The sequence below is a fragment of the Lampetra planeri genome, chromosome 5 (assembly GCF_965212315.1).
Source record: "Lampetra planeri chromosome 5, kcLamPlan1.2.h2, whole genome shotgun sequence".
Classification (NCBI taxonomy): Eukaryota; Metazoa; Chordata; class Hyperoartia; order Petromyzontiformes; family Petromyzontidae; genus Lampetra; species Lampetra planeri.
In genome coordinates, this window is record NC_136111.1 from 15,291,515 (window position 1) to 15,317,496 (window position 25,982).

A 25,982-nucleotide genomic window follows, 5' to 3' on the forward strand; every position below is an offset into this window, starting at 1 on the left:
TGTTGAAGACAATCATTTACTTGGTGAAGCATCAGCAGAGGGAGGGACACCACTTTTACCTTGCTGTCAATGAGTAATTATCACGTATGATTGCAACAGTTCTCACAATTCAGGCAACTTCCTGATGGTGCTGGTTGTAACTTCCAGCGAAACATCCGCACCAAATTGTTCAAAGCTGTGGATTTCTCTCTAACGATAACACACCGGTGGCGCTGCTGAAGCAGTAATAGATTTTTTTCTTCTCGGTTCTTTCGGTAAAGTCACGTAGAATGGAAATAATAAAATAAAAAAAATAAAACATAATAAAATAATTCTCACGACGTTTCTGCCACAACGCCGTCCTCAGGTGAAGACCAGGTCTGTCGGGGAGACAGCGTCTGAATGACAAGCCCCTGTTCTCCACCTGAGGACGGCTGCTTGTGTTGTGGCCGAAACGTCGTGAGAATTATTTTATTATAATTGGTTCTTTACCCTTCTATCTGGCAACAAAACTGACACCTTTTTACAAGGAGTCATGTTTGCATAGACCGCAATACCTGCAGTCATAATACAAACAAAAGAACATAACTCTGATAATGTGCACTGTCCTTGAAGTTGATTGGTCCACACCCGAGACAGCTTTCCTTAGAGCCTAGTCTCATATGGGTTGGACCAGATGACGCCAAAAGGCGCACAACTCAAGGACAATGCACCATCAGAGTATGAGAGCTCGGGGCAAGCATCTACACTATGGGAACCTCATTTGCCAGTTAAAATATGATAATTGGTTCTTTACCCTTCTATCTGGCAACAAAACTGACACCTTTTTACAAGGAGTCATGTTTGCATAGACCGCAATACCTGCAGTCATAATACAAACAAAAGAACATAACTCTGATAATGTGCACTGTCCTTGAAGTTGATTGGTCCACACCCGAGACAGCTTTCCTTAGAGCCTAGTCTCATATGGGTTGGACCAGATGACGCCAAAAGGCGCACAACTCAAGGACAATGCACCATCAGAGTATGAGAGCTCGGGGCAAGCATCTACACTATGGGAACCTCATTTGCCAGTTAAAATATGATAATTGGTTCTTTACCCTTCTATCTGGCAACAAAACTGACACCTTTTTACAAGGAGTCATGTTTGCATAGACCGCAATACCTGCAGTCATAATACAAACAAAAGAACATAACTCTGATAATGTGCACTGTCCTTGAAGTTGATTGGTCCACACCCGAGACAGCTTTCCTTAGAGCCTAGTCTCATATGGGTTGGACCAGATGACGCCAAAAGGCGCACAACTCAAGGACAATGCACCATCAGAGTATGAGAGCTCGGGGCAAGCATCTACACTATGGGAACCTCATTTGCCAGTTAAAATATGATAATTGGTTCTTTACCCTTCTATCTGGCAACAAAACTGACACCTTTTTACAAGGAGTCATGTTTGCATAGACCGCAATACCTGCAGTCATAATACAAACAAAAGAACATAACTCTGATAATGTGCACTGTCCTTGAAGTTGATTGGTCCACACCCGAGACAGCTTTCCTTAGAGCCTAGTCTCATATGGGTTGGACCAGATGACGCCAAAAGGCGCACAACTCAAGGACAATGCACCATCAGAGTATGAGAGCTCGGGGCAAGCATCTACACTATGGGAACCTCATTTGCCAGTTAAAATATGATAATTGGTTCTTTACCCTTCTATCTGGCAACAAAACTGACACCTTTTTACAAGGAGTCATGTTTGCATAGACCGCAATACCTGCAGTCATAATACAAACAAAAGAACATAACTCTGATAATGTGCACTGTCCTTGAAGTTGATTGGTCCACACCCGAGACAGCTTTCCTTAGAGCCTAGTCTCATATGGGTTGGACCAGATGACGCCAAAAGGCGCACAACTCAAGGACAATGCACCATCAGAGTATGAGAGCTCGGGGCAAGCATCTACACTATGGGAACCTCATTTGCCAGTTAAAATATGATAATTGGTTCTTTACCCTTCTATCTGGCAACAAAACTGACACCTTTTTACAAGGAGTCATGTTTGCATAGACCGCAATACCTGCAGTCATAATACAAACAAAAGAACATAACTCTGATAATGTGCACTGTCCTTGAAGTTGATTGGTCCACACCCGAGACAGCTTTCCTTAGAGCCTAGTCTCATATGGGTTGGACCAGATGACGCCAAAAGGCGCACAACTCAAGGACAATGCACCATCAGAGTATGAGAGCTCGGGGCAAGCATCTACACTATGGGAACCTCATTTGCCAGTTAAAATATGATAATTGGTTCTTTACCCTTCTATCTGGCAACAAAACTGACACCTTTTTACAAGGAGTCATGTTTGCATAGACCGCAATACCTGCAGTCATAATACAAACAAAAGAACATAACTCTGATAATGTGCACTGTCCTTGAAGTTGATTGGTCCACACCCGAGACAGCTTTCCTTAGAGCCTAGTCTCATATGGGTTGGACCAGATGACGCCAAAAGGCGCACAACTCAAGGACAATGCACCATCAGAGTATGAGAGCTCGGGGCAAGCATCTACACTATGGGAACCTCATTTGCCAGTTAAAATATGATAATTGGTTCTTTACCCTTCTATCTGGCAACAAAACTGACACCTTTTTACAAGGAGTCATGTTTGCATAGACCGCAATACCTGCAGTCATAATACAAACAAAAGAACATAACTCTGATAATGTGCACTGTCCTTGAAGTTGATTGGTCCACACCCGAGACAGCTTTCCTTAGAGCCTAGTCTCATATGGGTTGGACCAGATGACGCCAAAAGGCGCACAACTCAAGGACAATGCACCATCAGAGTATGAGAGCTCGGGGCAAGCATCTACACTATGGGAACCTCATTTGCCAGTTAAAATATGATAATTGGTTCTTTACCCTTCTATCTGGCAACAAAACTGACACCTTTTTACAAGGAGTCATGTTTGCATAGACCGCAATACCTGCAGTCATAATACAAACAAAAGAACATAACTCTGATAATGTGCACTGTCCTTGAAGTTGATTGGTCCACACCCGAGACAGCTTTCCTTAGAGCCTAGTCTCATATGGGTTGGACCAGATGACGCCAAAAGGCGCACAACTCAAGGACAATGCACCATCAGAGTATGAGAGCTCGGGGCAAGCATCTACACTATGGGAACCTCATTTGCCAGTTAAAATATGATAATTGGTTCTTTACCCTTCTATCTGGCAACAAAACTGACACCTTTTTACAAGGAGTCATGTTTGCATAGACCGCAATACCTGCAGTCATAATACAAACAAAAGAACATAACTCTGATAATGTGCACTGTCCTTGAAGTTGATTGGTCCACACCCGAGACAGCTTTCCTTAGAGCCTAGTCTCATATGGGTTGGACCAGATGACGCCAAAAGGCGCACAACTCAAGGACAATGCACCATCAGAGTATGAGAGCTCGGGGCAAGCATCTACACTATGGGAACCTCATTTGCCAGTTAAAATATGATAATTGGTTCTTTACCCTTCTATCTGGCAACAAGCTCTAAGGAAAGCTGTCTCGGGTGTGGACCAATCAACTTCAAGGACAGTGCACATTATCAGAGTTATGTTCTTTTGTTTGTATTATGACTGCAGGTATTGCGGTCTATGCAAACATGACTCCTTGTAAAAAGGTGTCAGTTTTGTTGCCAGATAGAAGGGTAAAGAACCAATTATCATATTTTAACTGGCAAATGAGGTTCCCATAGTGTAGATGCTTGCCCCGAGCTCTCATACTCTGATGGTGCATTGTCCTTGAGTTGTGCGCCTTTTGGCGTCATCTGGTCCAACCCATATGAGACTAGGCTCTAAGGAAAGCTGTCTCGGGTGTGGACCAATCAACTTCAAGGACAGTGCACATTATCAGAGTTATGTTCTTTTGTTTGTATTATGACTGCAGGTATTGCGGTCTATGCAAACATGACTCCTTGTAAAAAGGTGTCAGTTTTGTTGCCAGATAGAAGGGTAAAGAACCAATTATCATATTTTAACTGGCAAATGAGGTTCCCATAGTGTAGATGCTTGCCCCGAGCTCTCATACTCTGATGGTGCATTGTCCTTGAGTTGTGCGCCTTTTGGCGTCATCTGGTCCAACCCATATGAGACTAGGCTCTAAGGAAAGCTGTCTCGGGTGTGGACCAATCAACTTCAAGGACAGTGCACATTATCAGAGTTATGTTCTTTTGTTTGTATTATGACTGCAGGTATTGCGGTCTATGCAAACATGACTCCTTGTAAAAAGGTGTCAGTTTTGTTGCCAGATAGAAGGGTAAAGAACCAATTATCATATTTTAACTGGCAAATGAGGTTCCCATAGTGTAGATGCTTGCCCCGAGCTCTCATACTCTGATGGTGCATTGTCCTTGAGTTGTGCGCCTTTTGGCGTCATCTGGTCCAACCCATATGAGACTAGGCTCTAAGGAAAGCTGTCTCGGGTGTGGACCAATCAACTTCAAGGACAGTGCACATTATCAGAGTTATGTTCTTTTGTTTGTATTATGACTGCAGGTATTGCGGTCTATGCAAACATGACTCCTTGTAAAAAGGTGTCAGTTTTGTTGCCAGATAGAAGGGTAAAGAACCAATTATCATATTTTAACTGGCAAATGAGGTTCCCATAGTGTAGATGCTTGCCCCGAGCTCTCATACTCTGATGGTGCATTGTCCTTGAGTTGTGCGCCTTTTGGCGTCATCTGGTCCAACCCATATGAGACTAGGCTCTAAGGAAAGCTGTCTCGGGTGTGGACCAATCAACTTCAAGGACAGTGCACATTATCAGAGTTATGTTCTTTTGTTTGTATTATGACTGCAGGTATTGCGGTCTATGCAAACATGACTCCTTGTAAAAAGGTGTCAGTTTTGTTGCCAGATAGAAGGGTAAAGAACCAATTATCATATTTTAACTGGCAAATGAGGTTCCCATAGTGTAGATGCTTGCCCCGAGCTCTCATACTCTGATGGTGCATTGTCCTTGAGTTGTGCGCCTTTTGGCGTCATCTGGTCCAACCCATATGAGATTAGGCTCTAAGGAAAGCTGTCTCGGGTGTGGACCAATCAACTTCAAGGACAGTGCACATTATCAGAGTTATGTTCTTTTGTTTGTATTATGACTGCAGGTATTGCGGTCTATGCAAACATGACTCCTTGTAAAAAGGTGTCAGTTTTGTTGCCAGATAGAAGGGTAAAGAACCAATTATCATATTTTAACTGGCAAATGAGGTTCCCATAGTGTAGATGCTTGCCCCGAGCTCTCATACTCTGATGGTGCATTGTCCTTGAGTTGTGCGCCTTTTGGCGTCATCTGGTCCAACCCATATGAGACTAGGCTCTAAGGAAAGCTGTCTCGGGTGTGGACCAATCAACTTCAAGGACAGTGCACATTATCAGAGTTATGTTCTTTTGTTTGTATTATGACTGCAGGTATTGCGGTCTATGCAAACATGACTCCTTGTAAAAAGGTGTCAGTTTTGTTGCCAGATAGAAGGGTAAAGAACCAATTATCATATTTTAACTGGCAAATGAGGTTCCCATAGTGTAGATGCTTGCCCCGAGCTCTCATACTCTGATGGTGCATTGTCCTTGAGTTGTGCGCCTTTTGGCGTCATCTGGTCCAACCCATATGAGACTAGGCTCTAAGGAAAGCTGTCTCGGGTGTGGACCAATCAACTTCAAGGACAGTGCACATTATCAGAGTTATGTTCTTTTGTTTGTATTATGACTGCAGGTATTGCGGTCTATGCAAACATGACTCCTTGTAAAAAGGTGTCAGTTTTGTTGCCAGATAGAAGGGTAAAGAACCAATTATCATATTTTAACTGGCAAATGAGGTTCCCATAGTGTAGATGCTTGCCCCGAGCTCTCATACTCTGATGGTGCATTGTCCTTGAGTTGTGCGCCTTTTGGCGTCATCTGGTCCAACCCATATGAGACTAGGCTCTAAGGAAAGCTGTCTCGGGTGTGGACCAATCAACTTCAAGGACAGTGCACATTATCAGAGTTATGTTCTTTTGTTTGTATTATGACTGCAGGTATTGCGGTCTATGCAAACATGACTCCTTGTAAAAAGGTGTCAGTTTTGTTGCCAGATAGAAGGGTAAAGAACCAATTATCATATTTTAACTGGCAAATGAGGTTCCCATAGTGTAGATGCTTGCCCCGAGCTCTCATACTCTGATGGTGCATTGTCCTTGAGTTGTGCGCCTTTTGGCGTCATCTGGTCCAACCCATATGAGACTAGGCTCTAAGGAAAGCTGTCTCGGGTGTGGACCAATCAACTTCAAGGACAGTGCACATTATCAGAGTTATGTTCTTTTGTTTGTATTATGACTGCAGGTATTGCGGTCTATGCAAACATGACTCCTTGTAAAAAGGTGTCAGTTTTGTTGCCAGATAGAAGGGTAAAGAACCAATTATCATATTTTAACTGGCAAATGAGGTTCCCATAGTGTAGATGCTTGCCCCGAGCTCTCATACTCTGATGGTGCATTGTCCTTGAGTTGTGCGCCTTTTGGCGTCATCTGGTCCAACCCATATGAGACTAGGCTCTAAGGAAAGCTGTCTCGGGTGTGGACCAATCAACTTCAAGGACAGTGCACATTATCAGAGTTATGTTCTTTTGTTTGTATTATGACTGCAGGTATTGCGGTCTATGCAAACATGACTCCTTGTAAAAAGGTGTCAGTTTTGTTGCCAGATAGAAGGGTAAAGAACCAATTATCATATTTTAACTGGCAAATGAGGTTCCCATAGTGTAGATGCTTGCCCCGAGCTCTCATACTCTGATGGTGCATTGTCCTTGAGTTGTGCGCCTTTTGGCGTCATCTGGTCCAACCCATATGAGACTAGGCTCTAAGGAAAGCTGTCTCGGGTGTGGACCAATCAACTTCAAGGACAGTGCACATTATCAGAGTTATGTTCTTTTGTTTGTATTATGACTGCAGGTATTGCGGTCTATGCAAACATGACTCCTTGTAAAAAGGTGTCAGTTTTGTTGCCAGATAGAAGGGTAAAGAACCAATTATCATATTTTAACTGGCAAATGAGGTTCCCATAGTGTAGATGCTTGCCCCGAGCTCTCATACTCTGATGGTGCATTGTCCTTGAGTTGTGCGCCTTTTGGCGTCATCTGGTCCAACCCATATGAGACTAGGCTCTAAGGAAAGCTGTCTCGGGTGTGGACCAATCAACTTCAAGGACAGTGCACATTATCAGAGTTATGTTCTTTTGTTTGTATTATGACTGCAGGTATTGCGGTCTATGCAAACATGACTCCTTGTAAAAAGGTGTCAGTTTTGTTGCCAGATAGAAGGGTAAAGAACCAATTATCATATTTTAACTGGCAAATGAGGTTCCCATAGTGAATTATTTTATTATGTTTTATTTTTATTCTTTTATTATTTCCATTCTACGTGACTTTACCGAAAGAACCAAGAAGATGAATTCCTGCAGTCACGAAAGCTTTAAATCGAAGCAGTAATAGATTGGCACGTTTGTTCACGTGACAACTTTGTGAATTGGCCTTGTCGAGTGGAGGAGGGTATAAGACACACATTGTTCTCACGCGATTTGGCCCCAAAATCTATTATGAATCATAATATTGGTCATAAAGGACAACGTGTTAAAGCTACTAATGCTGATTAATTATAAACACGTAACAGGGTTATTAAAAAAACGCATTTATTGCCGTTCCATACTCTGTAGACCAAATGTCACTTCAACATATCTTACAAGTTGTTCTGTGATGTCCACTTCCATGGGCAATTGTCTAACATGAAGCCAGGGGTGGGGGGTGGTACTGCTCTGCAAGAGATCCCATTAACCTCTCCCGCCTGTCCTCCTGTCACCATAACTACACCACGTTACATAACCCCGCTCTATATCTCAACTCACTATCATCTTATGCACAATTTTGTAGTTGCGGAAAAGCGCCTTGGAATAAGGCGCTTTGTAAATGTATATAAGATCACATCCAGCAGTGCTGACGTTTGCGGTTTTATCATTCGCAGTTGACCTCGTGGTGGCCTTATATGACTTCGAGCAGCTGAACCCGGACGACATGGGCTTCAAGAAAGGAGATAAAATGCGAATCATCGAGGAGTAAGTCGGAGCATTGTTCTCCTACGTCGGCAACCAGGCACCCAAACCGATAGAAACACCACGAGCACTCTAACGCACCTCCACCTCGCCACACTGAATTAAAGCGATGCACACGCAGTGTGCGTATGTTACACGTATGTTGCACGTATGTTGAATCGGAGATGTGCGGGGAAATTGTAGAGCAGAGTGCATTTGCTCGTTGTGGAAGTGCAACCTTCGGCACCACTTTATTTAAACGAGTGCAACAATAAATTATTACAGGACAAACAATTAATTATTACAGTGCAAACAATTGCACAGTGATTATGATGATATGCTTTGTTGTGATTTCAAACCGCGCGACATTGAAATTATGTTAAGTCTTCACGGTTAAACCAATCGTTATGAATGAGAATGTTGTTGTTATTAATGATGAGGTAAATATAGTTTCTTCTGTTTATCCAAGGAAACCTCAAACTGATACTCAATACCTTTGTTTATCAGGAGGATCCTGTTATTTTTGGGACGTTTGGCCAATTTCATTGGGGAGTGTTTGTTTTCATGTTGGAGGAAACTGGAGTATGCAGAGAACACGCCCCACGTGTGCAAGGGGATAACACACAACGCTTTGCATGGTTCGGTTCAATGCTGTACTATCATCATCGCGCCGGCTATGTGACGGCCACCTCGCAACCCGGTGGGTTTGGGAGTTTTAAAGATCGTGATCTGCCCACCCCTTAACTCCACGATCCTGGGATCACAGGCTGGGCGCGCGCCACCACACCGGACTGTGTGTGCACACGTCTGCGTGTGTGCATGTGTGCGTGTGTGCATGTGCACGTCTGCGTGTGTGCATGTGCGTGCTGTGTGTGTGTGCGTGCTGTGTGCGTGCTGCGTGTGTGCATGTGCGTGCTGTGTGTGTGCATGTGCGTGCTGCGTGTGTGCATGTGCGTGCTGTGTGTGTGCTGTGTGTGTGCATGTGTGTGCTGTGTGTGTGCATGTGCACGTCTGCGGGTGTGCATGTGCGTGCTGTGTGTGTGTGTGCACGTCTGCGTATGTGCGTGTGTGCATGTGCACATCTGCATGTGTGCATGTGCGTGCTGTGTGTGTGCACACAGATGTGGAGGGAGCAAGCACCACAAACCCCGCTGCCCAGTTCCATTCCCACTCACGACCAATAACAGTGGCGAATTTTTTGTTAACCGGTCCTGGGCCTCTTCGTAGGTTGACTCGGCCTCAAATGAGCACCTAATGCATTGTGTAAACATCACCACTGGGGACACAAAGGCGGCCGGATGTGGCATTGACCACCCATCCCCACGTGTGCCACAGTGCCGGCTTTCAGAGGTGCTCGCTAACAGCACTTGCCCCAACAGTCTGCTAAAGGCTACACGGGGGATCTTTGTCTGCCTGTATTATCTAAGCCGCAGATGAAAGCGTTGGCTGTATTTTACAGTACGAGAGGGTCGTTGCTCAAACCCAAGCCGGCTGCCAAATCACTCAATTACAGTTACTGGAGCTAAAATGACCACCGTGGTTACTGCAGTGTTTTAAAACAAGTCGCGATTGATCCAATTCCTTTTCGAGGACCTTGGGAGTGATAGGAGCGGGCGTTTTGGCTTGCTTAAGCTTGACGCGTGTCAGTGTCCGTGTACATTAGGCTAATGTACACATACGCACAACAACAAAAAAACCCACACACAATCGTTGCCCTGCAGAGCGAAGCCTCTCTCAGTGTCACTCTTGGCCCAGCCCCAGCCTTGAGTCGGGGGCGCGTGGAGGTGGCTCACTCCGGCTCCCTCCAATGTCCTTTCTTTTTGGGGTCATCCCGCAAAGGACGCGTGCGGCAAGGGTCGCCGTTCTAGACGTGCGGCCGTGCCACGAACCCGGCGGAGAGCCGGGTTCGATTCCCGCTCACGGCCCCCACGTCAGTGCTGTTATCTAAGCCGCCGGCCCTGAGTTTCCTCCCTCAAGCCGACATCCTCAGATGAGTAACGGGTACGGAAGGCGTCAGCGGCGTGGAGAGACGAAGGCGGACCGGGCGTGGTTCTGGAATTTTCTGGCCTCGCTGACAACGCTTGTCCCGACGGTCTATGTCGGCTATGCATGGTGGGGGAATTATCTTTTATATTCTTAGGTTTTTTCGGTAAAGTCACGTTGGTAAAAAATTAAAATTAAAATTAATAAAAGTAAAATAAAATAAAAATCACGACGTTTCGGAGGCAACACAAGCTTCCGTCTTCAGGTGGAACCGACGGAAGCTTGTGTTGCCTCCGAAACGTCGTGATTTTTATTTTATTTTACTTTTATTAATTTTATTTTTTTACCTACGTGACTTTACCGAAAAAACCTAAGAATATGAATCCTTGCAGTCACGAAAGCTTCAAATCTAGAATGATGTTTTGTCTCTGTGTGGCAGGCGTGGCGAGTGGTGGATGGCGGAGCTGATGGACGGCAGTCAGAAAGGATACATTCCCAGCAATTACGTGGCCAAAGCCAACTCACTGGAGACTGAGGAGTGAGCAACTTGTTTTTGTGTTCACACGCACGCGGTGCGGCGTTTCGCACGCACGCGCTGGACAATCACCTGGCGCTTACATTACACGGGGGGGGCTGGGGGGTACAGACGCATGAAGTCCAGGTATGTGGCTGGGCTGGTTCAGCTCTGTCTGAAGTCACTGGTATTAAATGCCATGCAAATACAACAGTCTGAGGAGAGCGGAACAGGCTGTGATTGATATGTGATAAGGCACGAGTCACCTTTAACGTGCATCTATCATCGTCGTACTGCTCTTGACTTATTGATGGATGATGTGTCCGCCATTATGCTTCTAATTTGAGAATTCAAAAGTGGTGCAAAAGATGAGCGGTTCACCAAAAGAAATTGTCAGAAAAAAATCTCCCCCTTTGCAAGATTCTAGCAGGAGAACGGGGGCGAAATATTTTGAATTGATTTCATTATCAGCTCGGCAAACACCACCTCACTGCCATCTGCGAGTCACAACGTAATCAAATAACTGAGTGAACAACAGGGAGCATGCAACAGTGCCCCTTTGCACAAGGTGAAGAGAGAGAGAGAGAGAAGATTGAACTGTACAACGTTCATGATCCATCCATTGCCTCGAATTGACAACGACAGACACAGCCACCGTAGCGGTAGAGCGCCAGTGGCCCCATTAGAGCTCGTACTGATTATCATTATTTTTGGAAAGGATAATTTCACATGAGGATAATTTGTCTGGTTGCATATGGCTGAGTGAATTAGCCACTTACAGATCCGAGTGTGAGAGAGCCACTCTGTGGCTTCATGCGAGGCTGAGTGAATCGCTGCTACTGATGCTACTGCCTCTGTTGAATTCCCTACGTAATAATAATAATCATTAATTGTTATTCGAAATGACGCGCTTGCTGCATGGCTAACACGAGCGGCATAACAACACTGGCAGCTTGGGGTCACGCGGTGCCACTACCGATTTGAGTTATAAACGAGATGCTGGACGAGAGGCGATGTTGACGTTCGTCCCTACCCTGTACGCGTCTCACTTCCCCGCTCCCCTCCACCCCTACTCCCTTCCCCGTGGCCTACACGTCCGTACGTAGGTGGTTCTTCTCGGGTGTGAGTCGCAAGGAGGGCGAGCGGTTGCTGCTGGCGCCGGGGAACAGCATCGGCGCTTACCTGCTAAGGGACAGCGAGTCCAACAAAGGCAACTGCCCCCTCCCCTGGCACCCCGCTGCACCACCTACATTCACTCCCTCCCTCCACAAACATCGACACTGAGTACTCAACTCCCCTAGATAATACACACTTCCTCGTTGCTTATTCTTTTTTTATTTTGCCAGTATGTAAGGCACACTGAGCTGTTTAGCTTTTTTTTCTTCAGAAGCGATCTGGCCACAAACGATTGCTCAACGAAGTGGCTGACCATGTGGAAATTTATAGCAGCCAAACACTCTCAACGCACGTTCATTCTAAATGTGGATGGGGAAAACCGGAGGACTCGGAGAAAAATGAACACGACGACGGGCCGATAGACACGCAAACTCCACACATACAGCAGGCTTCAGGGTCGGAATAGAGCCCACGACCTCCTGCATACCAGGCGAGGTAGTTAACATCTTGCCATTGCGGCGAGATGAAAATAATATCAAGACTTTATGTTCAATACTATGTTCAGTGTCATTCATATTTACTTCAACTTGCATCTAATACGTGGTCTGCCTCTGCAAATGTAATGTTCGCGGTGGGACGGAGTCGCCAAAAATAAATTAATTACCATTTTGACTTCCGTTTATTCGGGACCCAAGGTTCCCGCCATGAGGTTCATCTCGCCACCGCCGGCAGTCTGCAACTGTCCACTGCTTGGCGAGGGCCTCCCCCCCCCCCCACCTTTTTCTCCCATCGATAAATAGACAGCCGTGGGATGACCTTTGGCACCGTCTAACCGGGCAAGGGGTGAAGGTGCGGTGTTTGGAGCGCTTTGCGCACTGCACTATGGGCCAGCGGCTCGTGTGAGTGGTGAGCGATATCTGTGACCGGTGCTAGGAACCCCCCCCCACCTTCATTGATCCATATTCACCAGTGTGGTACAGCGTGGTTAGACATTGTCCACGACAAAAACATGCTAATGGCAATTGAGTGACAAGAGGCCCGTACGTTTTATTTTATTTTTTAATCTACATTGCCAAATTGAGTTTATTTTTCAAGGGGAGAGTTGGGATTATATAAGTACAGCAAATCAGCAAAACAAATTCCAATGTGTAAACAAAACAACACGGCGGGGCAGGTGGTTTCCCGCGGCTCGGGAGGTAGGATTCCGCATGCGTGAGGGCATTTGGAGAGAGTGCGTTGTGTTTCGTGGCTGCGTGCAATTGGGCTAAAAGAAAACGGCATCAAATTGGTTACAAATTAATAACGACGTGGGCAAAAGAAGTTTAATCCGATTACTGTCAAATTTACCGATTGTGCTTGATTGGCTGATCCGAAGACACATTTGTGATGCTCCTCTAAATTTGATGCCACGCTTCCTTTCAGCACAGCCAACGGAAGGGAAATGTCCCGAGTGACCCATTACCCGAATAGACCCAGAGCTGAAGCCCCCCTGTGTGTCACCGCAGCGACGTCGTGACACCGTTTGACGGCTGCAGCACTGGAGCAGTCCGGCTGTACACCGGCTACGCGTTCGGTTGAATTTTTTCCATTACCGTAACGCGACGGTGTTTACCTCTCCGGTGTGTTTTCGGGGGTTGTAACCGCATCACGAAGTCCGACGTTTCGTTCCATGTGCCCCCGGGAGCTTTGTTAGGAAGATGTTCCCGGCACTTGGAGCGAAACGTCGGAACATCGTGCTGAACCGTGCGTGGTACAACCCGAAACACACATCAGAGAGCTGTACAGCACAGTCGTGCAAACCCACGCAGTAGAAATCAGTTCCATTTGTTCTCTGTGTTTAGTAATTGTCTTCCAAGCCTCAGCCCCATGTGACCACATCCACAATTGTTTCCGTGTCTCCCGCTGGTGTCTCTTGTGCTCATTCCAGGTTCGTATTCGCTGTCTGTGCGCGACTACGACATCACGAACGGCGACGTGGTGCGGCATTACAAGATCCGGACGCTGGACAATGGGGGATACTTCATCTCCGCGCGCCTCACGTTCCCAGACCTGTTTGCCCTCATCAAGCACTACACCGGTAGAGACGCTGCACGTACGGTGTCACACTCACCAAACCCTCTTCTGCTCCCCTCGTGTTTACAGCGGCGATACCGGTGGTCCGTGCCATATCCATGAATCGGGTTAGTTCACGGGTCACCGTTAACTTGCTTTTAACAATATCAGCATCGTCATCATCATCATCATCGCCGTACTGCCATTGAGTTGTTGAAAGATATTTATTTGGCCTTCATTCTACTTATAACTCAAGATAGAGAAGTAACAATTCAGGAAAATACGTAACAAAAATTCCCCTTTAAAAAAAGCATGGGTGTTTTTTTTTCCGGCGTGCATGACTTGATTTAGTGAGTGACAAATAAAATCTATTGGAGATGATTAACAGCTCAGCCATCCACCTCGACGCCATCTGCCAGTTGCGAGCAATCAAGCAGACGTTGATCGGAGACGTACCAGAGATTGCGCACAGACTGTGTGTTTGGACGAGGTGAAGAGAGCGAGTGGGGATTGTGCACACAAAACTTCCTGTCAATTTCGAATGCACGATGACTATGGACACAGTCGTGAATAGGTGCCAAAGGTACCACCAAAGCTAATAATTAACTCACAAGCGATCTTTGCCTGCGTGTGGTTATCTTACTGCACCTCATGTGCGTTGACCCCAATTCAATAGTTTTAAGTCTTATGCCTATAACTGCTCTGAGCTCCTAGATCCACTTGGAGTAGAATGTATGTTGAACTTTTTTCGCACCGTACGTAGCCAACCGTGCTAATCGGAGGTGACGAAGGTATTTGCAGTGCTCGCCTTGAGTGACATTCATTCTCAAACAGTGGCCGTGTTTTAATCTACGCTGGGATGTGTGACAGCGTCTCAGCATTCGTGTCCAAAAGTGAAGGAGGGGACGTTACGGGCAGCGCTGTCCATGCGCCACACGCCTTGCCACCACCTCCTTCTGTTCGATCCCTTAGCTGCTACAAGGTTGACACCCGACCTCCAAGACATACTATGACCGTGTCACACCATCTGGCTTCAGCTCTTCTCTCTCGGTGTCACTCCACCCTGCACAACACGTGTCCCACCCATCACTACCTCCTCCAAACTGCACATCATATGTCCCACCCATCACAACCTCCTCCACTCTGCACACCACGTGTCCCACCCATCACAACCTCCTCCACTCTGCACACCACGTGCCCCACCCATCACAACCTCCTCCACTCTGCACACCACGTGTCCCACCCATCACAACCTCCTCCACCCTGCACACCACGTGTCCCACCCATCACAACCCTATCCTCCACGTGATTACATCGAGAGCAAGCTCCTGCCACGTTTAACTGTAAACTTCCAAATTTGTCACCCTATCCTGCGATGAGATCTGCTGATGCCACACTGCCTTTCAGCACGGCCAACATAAGAGAAATGTCCTGAGAGACCCATTACTGAAGAGAGCCAGAGCTGAAGTGCTCCTGTGTGTCACCGCAGCGATGTCATTACACAGCTTGACAGTCGTAGCACTGGAGCAGTCCGGCTCTGCGCCGGCTACGCGTTCGGTTGCATTTTTTCCGTTATCGTAATGCGACGATGTTTACCTCTCCGGTGTGTTTTGCGGGTTGTGACCGCATCACGATGTCCGACGTTTCGCTCCACGTGCCGGGAGCTCTGTCGCGAAAAGCTCCCGGGCACCTGGAGGGAAACGTCGCACATCATCACATCCTCCACACGAACCTGCCGTGAAAATCGAGTGTCTTATTCTACATTATCTGTTCACGTCCAGATCTCTGACCCGAACAGCAACACAGACCTTAATCGTGCCTTCAACACTCATTTGGCAACAAGAGTATTATACCTCTCTGGCTTTTGAGATTGTGTGACGATTACGAGAAAAAACACATTGTAAACAGAAAATCAAGATTGAACAGAAATAATAATTGGTATTCGCGTGGAGTTATCAATATCCCTTGTACACGATGACCCCCAGGCTTCTGGTTGTGTTTACAAAGTGAAACTTTAAAGGCGGTATCTTGTTATCAACTACAAATGTAATTAAGCAAGCAAATGAAAACAAAACACTTTGCTTACATTTAATCATTCAACCGTGTTTTTGAATACTGCAGTGTTTGATCATGGTTAGAGTGGTTGTGATAAAACACAATTTTAAGAGCTGTAAATATAAAGCAGTGAACACACGAGTGTTATATTGCAACCGAACATGCACCCTCCGTTACTTGTGCGGTAACCATATTCACATTTAAAGGCATCTCGCTCTAGGTTCTATAACGCCCTGCGTAGACTTCTTCTTGTTGTTCGAACACCGTCTCTCTTGCCTCCTAGCTCACTCGGATGGGCTGTGCCAGAAGCTGCTGCGGCCTTGCGTCAGCAAGAAGCCGCAGCAGTTGTGGGAGAAGGACGCGTGGGAGATCCCCAGAGAATCGCTGAAGCTCTCCAAGCGGCTGGGCGCTGGCCAGTTCGGGGAGGTGTGGATGGGTGAGGCCTCCACACCACGCAAGCACGCGCTGGCAAACGCACATACGGTTAACGCCACCACCAACGGCAAGTGTTGTCAGCGAGTAGCACTTAGAAAGGCTGGCACGGCACACGACGGGATGGGTGGCCAGTACCACACCTCTCCCCAGCGGTGATGTTTACGCACCACAGCAGGTAATCATTTGAGGCTGAGTCGACCTAGGGGAGGCCCAGACTGGTTCAGAAATTCGTCACTGTCGTTGGCCGTGAGCGGGAATAGAACTCGCGCAGCGCGCTTACCGCTACACTTCCACTCCCCACCAGCACCACCACCAGCAGCGGGAGGGAGCGGTCACACGCTGAGAAGGCCGTATCCTGACAGGCGGGAGGAGAGGCGGGATGTTTGGTGTGGAGCACGCTAGCCAGCGAAGCCCTTTACCCACCGCTATCCTTGACTATCCTACCAAGCAGCGACGACTAGTACGAACCCTTCCCCTAACCGCACGAGCTAATCAAACGCTTGCCGTACCCTAAAGCCTAACTAACCGACCAACCAGCTACTCATATTCGTGCTCCCAACTGACCCTTACCAACAACTCACCAATTCCTCATCAACAAAGTTAAACACTCATGTTGAACTGCAGGCGCACATAGCCTAGGTGTAAAACTGCAAGATAAGAGCCGTTGTTTTTGTGTTTTCGTCTTCAAGCTCGATCAAGTCCTGTGCGCCGAGAATGTTCGTCTCCCGTGCAGCGCCGACGTGTGTTCATCGTCCCCGTTTTTCCCGCCACCACGCGTCTCACCGCAGGCATTTACAACAACCGCACGAAGGTGGCCATCAAGACAATGAAGCCGGGCAGCATGTCACCCGAGGCGTTCCTGGACGAAGCAAACCTGATGAAGACGCTGCAGCACCCTCGGCTCGTGCGCCTCTACGCCGTCGTCACACAAGAGCCCATCTACATCGTCACGGAGTTCATGGAGAACGGTGCGTGCGCAATGCTCGCTTACACCCGTCGCGAAATAACACTCAGGAACTTTCAATTTGATCGAAGCCATCTAATTTCTACGAGGCTCAACCAGGACACACCACGAGACCAGCAGCTCCTTCCTCAGGTCAATTCCCGCCCACTTTTAAATAGCCACGCCCACTCACCTGCTAGCCCCTGTCGATCACGTTGACCCTGCCTACTGCTCACAGGCACTGCCCATTCCTCTGCCAGCCCCACCTAATATTCATGTAGCCCCAAAATGTGTCTGTAAAAGCTTCAGGACACCGCGATAGACTTTCTGAAACCACTGGCCACTGCCGCTCGCATCGTCTCCTTACCATGGAAGGGCACACGACTCCCTAACCCATCGTGGTCTCATACCTGATACGTTCTTACTTAGCAGAACAACGAAGTGGAAAACTAAATTCCTCTTTTCTACCCCACGTGAGCGTTGGCTTTGTGAGTAACTATCAAAGTGCCGATTGTAAACTTCTCTGTTTGGATTTAGAAATTCAACACTGTATTGTAGGGGGCAGGAAACTGACACATTAAAATGAAATTGCACCCACTGTGGGAAACATAAGCTTCCTTCAACTGCCGGCGAGCAACTTGTATGCAAATTGGCAATGCCAATGGGCGCTCCATTGCACATATAATGTGGAACCAAGTTTCCTCTATTCGTGTACTCGTGCGGTATGCTTGCACACACACATGCGCACATTCACGTGCACACCCACGCACACCCTCGCTCACATCCACTCGCGCTCGTGCACACAACAACAGCCGCCGTTCGCCGTTAAGTGACCTGCGACGTCACCACAGCGCTTGTGCCAGGCTAGGTGCGCCGTGATGTGGCGTAAAATGTGGAAGGCTCATTCGTAGGGGGCGACAGGAAAGACCTAGATTATACCGGTTAACTAAGATGACTGACAGATGCGTGCACACTCGTGCACACGTTCACATCGTACAGTTACACAAACTCGCTCAAGCTCAGTCGCGCACACACGCACACACACAGATCCCCGTTATAACCTCAACAGACTTTTGGGGCAAGTGCTGTTAGCAAGCACCTACGAAGACCGGCACGGTACACGATGGGATGGGTAGCCAGCAGTATGCCCGACTGCTTTGCTCTCCCCAGTGGCGATGTTTACACACCGCGCCAGGTACTCATTTAAAGCTGGGTCGATAATTGGCACTGATGTTGGCCATAAGCAGGAAATAAACTCGGGTCGGCGGGTCCGTAGAGTAGCGCACTAACCGCGACACCACCGCTCCCCACGCACACTCTTGCACACCCACTCACACGCAACACACGTGCACAGACTCAGCCAGTCTCATACACAGGTTCCACATTCACACCCTCATCACACACAATCACCTCCACATAAGTACGACATTTTCCTAACTTGCCCAATTGAACACTCACTTACGCACACGTGCGCACACACACACCAAGTGGTCGCTGTTGTGAAAGGACAGTATGCTTACAAATCGAGGGGTTAAGCCACAATGAACCTTTTGTGCTTCCTGGAAAATGTGACCACCGTCGTGACATCCGCAAATGTCTCTACTTCAGGTTTGACTTCTGGCAGCCAGGCACTTGTGAGACACGAACGCTTTAGCGTGTTCAAAACGTTCACCCGGTGATTGTAATGATATAGCTTAGAGCTTGAGTGGACTTGTGCCCTCAATAATGGGATGATTAAAACAAAATTACGATAGCGTTTAAAAAAAAATTCTATCAAAGGTCTCGTTGCTACAGACAGCCTTCTTTAGTTCGGCTGTAGAACTCTTCATGCATGTTAAACATTAAAAGCTAGTGAAAATATTATCTGGAAAATTGTATTTCCAAGTAAATATGGCCACTTTGGCTTTTGTAACGATAAATAATAATACTAGTTATCCACTCCTGGATGAAGGCCACGTGCTGTGTCGGTCGTGGGGGAATAATTTGATTGGTTTATGAATCGTTCCATAAACACTGTGATGTGACGATGATTGTAAACAAGGCGGTACGTGTTGCGTTTGGCGTCGTGTTGACGTGGACACTGTCGAGGGTGACACAGAATTGAAACATGAATCCCATCTCCCGTCGTACTCTCAGACTCATTGTCTCACGACGTTGACACGAATTGCATTCCTTTCCCATGCCAGTCCTATTCCTTCCCGTGGCGGCAGTGAACAAAACAACAATGCAAAAACATACAGAAGGCAAAAACAGTGCAGGCTACAAGTGAGACATCACGTGGAGGCAGTGGCACAAGACTGAGGCTGTGGCTCGACCTCTCACTACGGACCACTCTACAGTGGGCCGAAGTGCAGCGAGGACATTCTCTGTTGGTTGATAATATCTTAATTGAAACCAAATTCGAGAGAATGTGTTTATTTTGCACAGTGTATATGAAACTAAAAAAACATACCATTCACTAGTTTTTACTTTTATGGGAAAATCCGATTTGAATCAGGAATCGAATCACCAGCCCTTACGGAGGTGACGCTTCAGTTGACGAGAGGGTTGAGTTGTTCCGGGCCGAGTGACTCTGTACACTTGGTACCATATCCGCAACGTTCTTAGGGCACAGAGAGGATACAACGAGAGGGCATTTCATTACCAATGTTCTCGCCCGTGATGTCACCATGCCCTGGTCACCCCCATGCACACATAAAAGTCTACAAATAACGACCTCTATTTTTCAACAAATCATAGCCTTGAATCATGACAATTTATCCAACTGCTCAGAGGCTGGCACACTGCACCATGGACACCTAGCGACCTGAGTGTTGCTTTTCAGCCATGGCCAATATAGGCGAGTGATATCTAAACCAATTCTGGGAACCCACTCCCATCACCAATCCGCACTGTATGTATGTATGTATGTTGAACTTCTTTCACACCGTATGTAGACGCGGGAAATTGTAGAGCAGAGTGCATTTGCTGGTTTGCAGAAGTGCAACTATCAGCGGGTAAAATTCTGCACCGCTTTACCAACAAGTACAACAATTATGGTACAAAAAATAATTGCACAATGATTATGATGGTATCGTGCAGTATGTCTGTGTATGTGGTTATGTGTGAGGGCGTTAATGTTTAACCTGTATATGAGTGTGGGTTAGTCTGTGCACGTGTGTTGCATGCGTGTGTGTGTGCGTGCGAGAGTGTGTAGGAGCGGTAGTGTAGCGGTTAGTGCACTGTGCTCCTCACCTGTAGGTGTGGGCGAAGGACCAGCTTGTTGAAGTGTTTTGTTGTTTATCAAAACCAAAGCTAAATAAAAAATAATATTTTACCAAATAAGGCCGACTGAGCTATGAAGCTCTTTTTCAGAAGCGACTTGGCCACAAATGATAGCTCAATGAAGTGGCTTATCACGTGGAAATTGATAGCAGCCAATTACCTGCGTAACCAGGCGACCCGCTGCTGGGCAAAGTCAATTCCAATCGTGTCCCACTCAACTCTACGGATGTGTCCCCGGTCCAACCAGCGCCTCAGTGCGCGCGTCACGTCCATCGCTCCGTCTCTACTTTGGGCGTTCTCTATTCCTTTTCCCATCAAGTGGTGTCTGGTCCGTTGTAAATTATATCCATCTGTCATCTATTTGCAATGGCCTGAATGTTCCTGGTTAACCAGATGGTGGCATGTGATTAGTACCCACGTATGTATGTTGAACTTCTTTCACACCGTACGTAGCCAACCGTGCTAATCGGAGGTGCAGAGGAAGGACAACAAACTAAACACAAAAATCAGTTCCTAAGAAATTAGTTTTCAATTTAGATGATTTAAAAGTGCATAGCTCCAGTGGCTTCCTAATATTGGAAGAGTGTTCCAGACGGCCGCAGAAGCACATCTGAAAGCGCGCGATGCGGTCACCCTCTTTGTTCGATGGCTATACAAACACCGCTGCTAGGATGACCGGAGTTTGCGTGATGGTTTATGCTCCTTTACGAGATCAGCAAAGGTATTGTGGTTCATTTTTGCCAAGCACTTTGTGCGTAATGAGTGCAAACTTATAACGTATTCATTCGGCGACCACAAGCCAACGCAGTTCAACCAGCACTGGATGGACATGGTCAGATCTTGCAGTACCCGTCATGACAGGTGCTAGAGAATTTTATACACGATTAAGCTTGGTAATGTTTTTTGCCAGACGTCCCGTAGAGTAGTGAGTTGCACGACCATAGATGAGAGATATCGTGAATGCGGTGTGTGCCGGGGGTGTACAAATATTGTATAGGCCACCCACCCAGACAGCTTTGGCTGGAATGAAGCCCTGTTGATTAGTCTCTCCTACATGATCCGGCCATTTCCAATGTCACTGTTGATAAGTATGTGTCACTCGTTTTCTGCCCCTTGCAATGTGATGTCTGATTCTGTCTCTTCTCGTTAACGTTCAACGGGCTTCTCGTTTCCTTCGTGCCTTGACGTACTTGGTAGTTTTTTTCGAAAATGTTTTTGCGTTGTTGGTGCTCGCATTTGCCAAGTGGTGACGTGTGGTCAGGCAAACCACCATGATCAATTTGGTGTGGGGAGGCGGTCATCCAGCAGTGAATTAACAGTGGGCTCTAAGTTAATATTAGCAGGAGGAAGTTTGTTATTCTTCTTATGATAATGAGTTCCCACCACGCAAAAATTGTCGGATTTTGTTTTTTGAAACGTACTCATAGGATTTTCACGTATTTTAAGTGTTGCATCAGACCTTGAATGTATTGTGTTCTTGGGGTGTGGAGGGCAGTATTAACTAGAAAACACCTGCTTTGTGAGAAAATGTGTGTCATAAGCAGAAACGCTTGCGACACTTGCAACATCAGCGATGGAAACACCACTGTTGCAGCAATGAGGAAGCCTTGTGGGGTTTTTTTTCTGACAAAGTCGGCATTCTGCTCAACTATTTTCTCAAATATCTCGCACATTGTTTCAGGGCAGTACCCTGCTATGCGCGGCATGGCGTCCGACATTTCACTCCGTGTGCTGGGAGCTGATTCTGACTGAAACGTCAGTACAACCCAAAAGCACACCGGGGAGAGCTTCACTCCACAGCTGCGGAAACCCATGCGGTGGAGCGTCCCCTTAGAATGCTCATCTTATACGCTCTCTCTCTTTTTTTTTGCTCTCTCTCTCTACGTGCGCTCACAGGAAGCCTGCTCGACTACCTGAAGAGCACAGAGGGCAGCACCTTGCCGATGCCCAAGATGATTGACATGGCTGCCCAGGTAAGAATGTCACTTCACTCCCAAGCACTGGGCACTGGACAACGATCCCATTGATTCATCGATTTAATAACATGTTTTTTTAGTTTCCTGCATCAGCAGCATTATTATTATTATTTGCAATGCAGCTTGGCTCTGATTGCATGACCCACGAGTACCCAGGTCACGCCCACTGAAACCAAAGCTGCAGCCACAGCTATTGAATCTTCGTGATGTTTTGTCAACACATGATGACAGTAACTGAGCAATCACGTAAACACCATCCTTATATATATAAACTTAATTACTGGGGCGGAGCGGCGGTGGTTCACACACTGCGCTATGAACTAGGCTGCCTGACTTTGATTCCCATCAGTAGTCGAGTGATATCAGAAACGTTCCTGGGCCTGTTTCCCCTTAATCCTTCACCAACACATGGTGACCAATGTGGTGAAGTACGGTCAAACAACCCCCTGTGGCCGACACAGTGTTGAAGTCTTGATACAACATATTTATAAAGGGTTGTAAATCATTATTTTCCCCCTCCACCCCCCACTACTAAAGTATTTCCACTGCACTCTCAGTGTCACGTGGTATGAGACTAAGATGTTTCCATCCAGAACTGCACAACTAAGAATGCATCGCTTTGTGTTAGAGAATGGCCCCGGAAGATGACATCACAGAACTACGTTTTAATAAGGGCGCTCGATCTGCAATGAGGGCAAACCTTTCATATTCCCTGCTAATTGTGTCTTTGGTTGTAAACATCCCGGTGAGAGTCCATTTAATGTGTTGAACAGCCGAACGTATTGGTGGTAGTTCCGTATTATGGCCATTGATGCGAGCGGCTCCAAGGAGTGAGTGTACCCTGAGACTGCAGGGACGAGGCCACAGCGGCACAGGCAAAGTGTGCAAGAGTCCGAGATGCCATAGTTCCTTGTAGCAATTACAGAGGAGTGATTAGATTTAAAAAAATTGTAAACATATTTTTGTAAATCCACTGCTGGTTAAAAGCCTCTCCATGCTGTGTCGGTCCTGATAATTGTTTGACCATACTTCTCCGTACTGGTCAGGAGCAGGTAGATGAAGGTGGGGGGGGGGGGGGCTATGACCGATTCAGGTATCGCTCGTTGCCGTTGTTAGCCGTGGCCGTAAATCAAATTCGACTCGCCAAAGGTGACCTTTGGCGTTGGCAGTGGACACTGTTTCACTCCACCTCTTTATCTAACAGGCTTAGGGTTCTTGATGATGTGACATTTTCATTGTTAATGCCTCATAAAGATGTCCTTAAATGTTGTTCGGTACAACTCAACAAATAAGGAAGAGATGTAGTAAAGTCGCAAATAAATCATAACACAGAATGACCTTCAAAAGTGACGGGTGGCGTGGCGAATTCCGCATTACTTTTCGTGGTCACTTCAATGTCAACTTCCTGGTTTACACTAATTACCTGTCGGAGTTGCCACTTGTTCTGGTTTTCTCAGGATCGCCCTCTTTTTTAAAGTGGCTATCCTGAGATATTTGCAAGTCTTCCCGGGCCATTACAAGTCCTGGTTGTTGTCGGTTTTGTAATAATTCACCACGATGGGCAACACATTTGCATGTAGTTCTCCCCTCTCTGCCGGCATTGTGAGATATTCTTCTTCCAATTATATATCCCAGTTTTTTTGTAGCTCAGAGGTGGCAACCCTATTGGTCTGTGAGAAAGGTGAGGCCTCACAAACCACGGGCATCCTTCGCTTTTCATGTCCTGAGAAGCTGATTATTATCTTCAGAAATCACCGAGCCTTTAAAAACTCCCATTCCTGTAACAAACTTGTTTATATACGCTCTAACATCAATTCCGAATATATACGCCGCAAACGGAAAAAATACATTCTGCAATTGGTGTACGTAACACCGTTGAATTCGTTTAGTTGTTTTTGAAAGATAAGATATTTCTGTACAGCTGTAGTGTTCCGTTGCATGCGTGTGTGTATTTTTTTCTGTTACAAGCAGAGCTAGCAGAAAAAAGGGAAAAAAATGCATTAAGGCTCCAGGAGGGAAAAAAAAATGTGACTCCTTTTTGATTTGCCCGAGTGCATGTGATCAATGACACCATTGAGATTAAATTGAAGGAGAGGGAGGGGAGTACAGTGGTGAGAGAAGGAGGGGTACACGGAAACCGATCGCCTCGTTTCCTTGACTACGGAACCCAGGCTGTGCTGGTCCAGGAACAGTCGCACAGACTTGAGCCCCTCCCTCCATCCCGTCTGATATGCAAATGAAGCATCTTAAGTTCAACCAATGACATCCATCTCCTCTGCATCCCTTCCTCCCCATATGCCCTCCTGTGCCTCTCCCCGTTTACTGCGGCCGAGTGTCTGACCCTGGGAGGGTGGCCTCCAATGGGCAACAATTTATTGTTTAATATTTTATTATTTTATTATTTCCCTTCCACGTGACTTTACCGAAAGAACCAAGAATATGAATCCCTGCAGTCACGAAAGCTTTAAATCAAAATCTATGCGAGGTCAAGAGGTATTGGGTGGAGAGAAATTTAACAAACATTCTACTTGTTTTAGCTCAAGTGAAATGTCGGCGTAAGGTTAGATAGTAAAACTGACATGTATTGGAATTGGATTTGAATTATTTGATCCCTAGATTTGAAAATTAATTCGAAAAAGACATATATGTGAACTGGGCACATTCTCAGAGATGAAAGGTTGATGAAGGGAGTTCTAGAAGGGCATTGCCTAGAGGCAGATAAAGAAAAATGCTGTTTTATGACTAAAAGTAGGTCTATACAGTGCATTTATTCATAATAGTTCACTATGTTTGGTATTTGTGCCATTTCTTATCACGCAAGGCTCAAAGGAAGATGCTTAGTCTCATAGAGAAATGTGCTCCGCCAGTCGGGAGAGATGTTGCTATGTGGTTTTAGCTCAAGTGATATTCGAGTCATTTTCAAATCTTACAAATATGGACCTCGACACTGGTACACATGACCTATTTAACGTCACGGAATCTTTAACGTTCACTGCAAAGCAGATGGCGTGCATTGTGTGTTTATTCATAACGTAATAAGGGTATTAACTAAGGTGGCCACTGGGTTCGAACGACGAACCTCTGCAACGGGTGGAAATAACAATTTCCCAGTTGATTGCTTGAGTTTTATCACCAGACAAAGAAATACAATGTGGCACTCTCACAGCTAGCAGTGCATCACCATGCGTGAGAGAATGACCCGAGGAATGAGTCACCTTAAACCATGTCCGAGACGACCACAGCAGGAGCAATCACCTTTTTCCTAAAAATGGAAGAAAAAAAATCACCCAAAATGCAATTCTGCGGCGTGCCGCAACGAACGCTAGGAACGGATCGTGAACTCGTGTCCACTGCCAGCGTTATCTGAGGGCACGAGCGGTCTCCACGATCGTTGTGTCCCCTGAAATCAGCTTCTGGATTCACAGCACTTGATATCGATTTATGGTTGCTACTCGCTTAACCACATGAAAGAATAAACCTGGAAGTTGATGTAATAGAACTACTTCTTGAAGTCACTATCAACACTCAGAATTAAGTCTCTTTT

At 46.5% G+C, this 25,982-nt stretch overlaps 1 protein-coding gene across 4 annotated transcripts in view; it reads left to right on the forward strand.

The window, feature by feature from the left end:
• Positions 1-25,982, forward strand: part of LOC144718986 (tyrosine-protein kinase HCK-like) — a 50,500-nt gene that overhangs the window by 14,561 nt on the left and 9,957 nt on the right. For all 4 annotated transcript variants that reach the window (XM_078594669.1, XM_078594668.1, XM_078594671.1 and 1 more), the window contains exons 4-10: positions 8,034-8,124; positions 10,523-10,621; positions 11,704-11,807; positions 13,641-13,790; positions 16,104-16,256; positions 17,044-17,223; positions 22,359-22,435. In XM_078594669.1, coding sequence (XP_078450795.1) covers positions 8,034-8,124; positions 10,523-10,621; positions 11,704-11,807; positions 13,641-13,790; positions 16,104-16,256; positions 17,044-17,223; positions 22,359-22,435 — 854 coding nt within the window. The remainder of the gene's footprint in view (positions 1-8,033; positions 8,125-10,522; positions 10,622-11,703; positions 11,808-13,640; positions 13,791-16,103; positions 16,257-17,043; positions 17,224-22,358; positions 22,436-25,982) is intronic.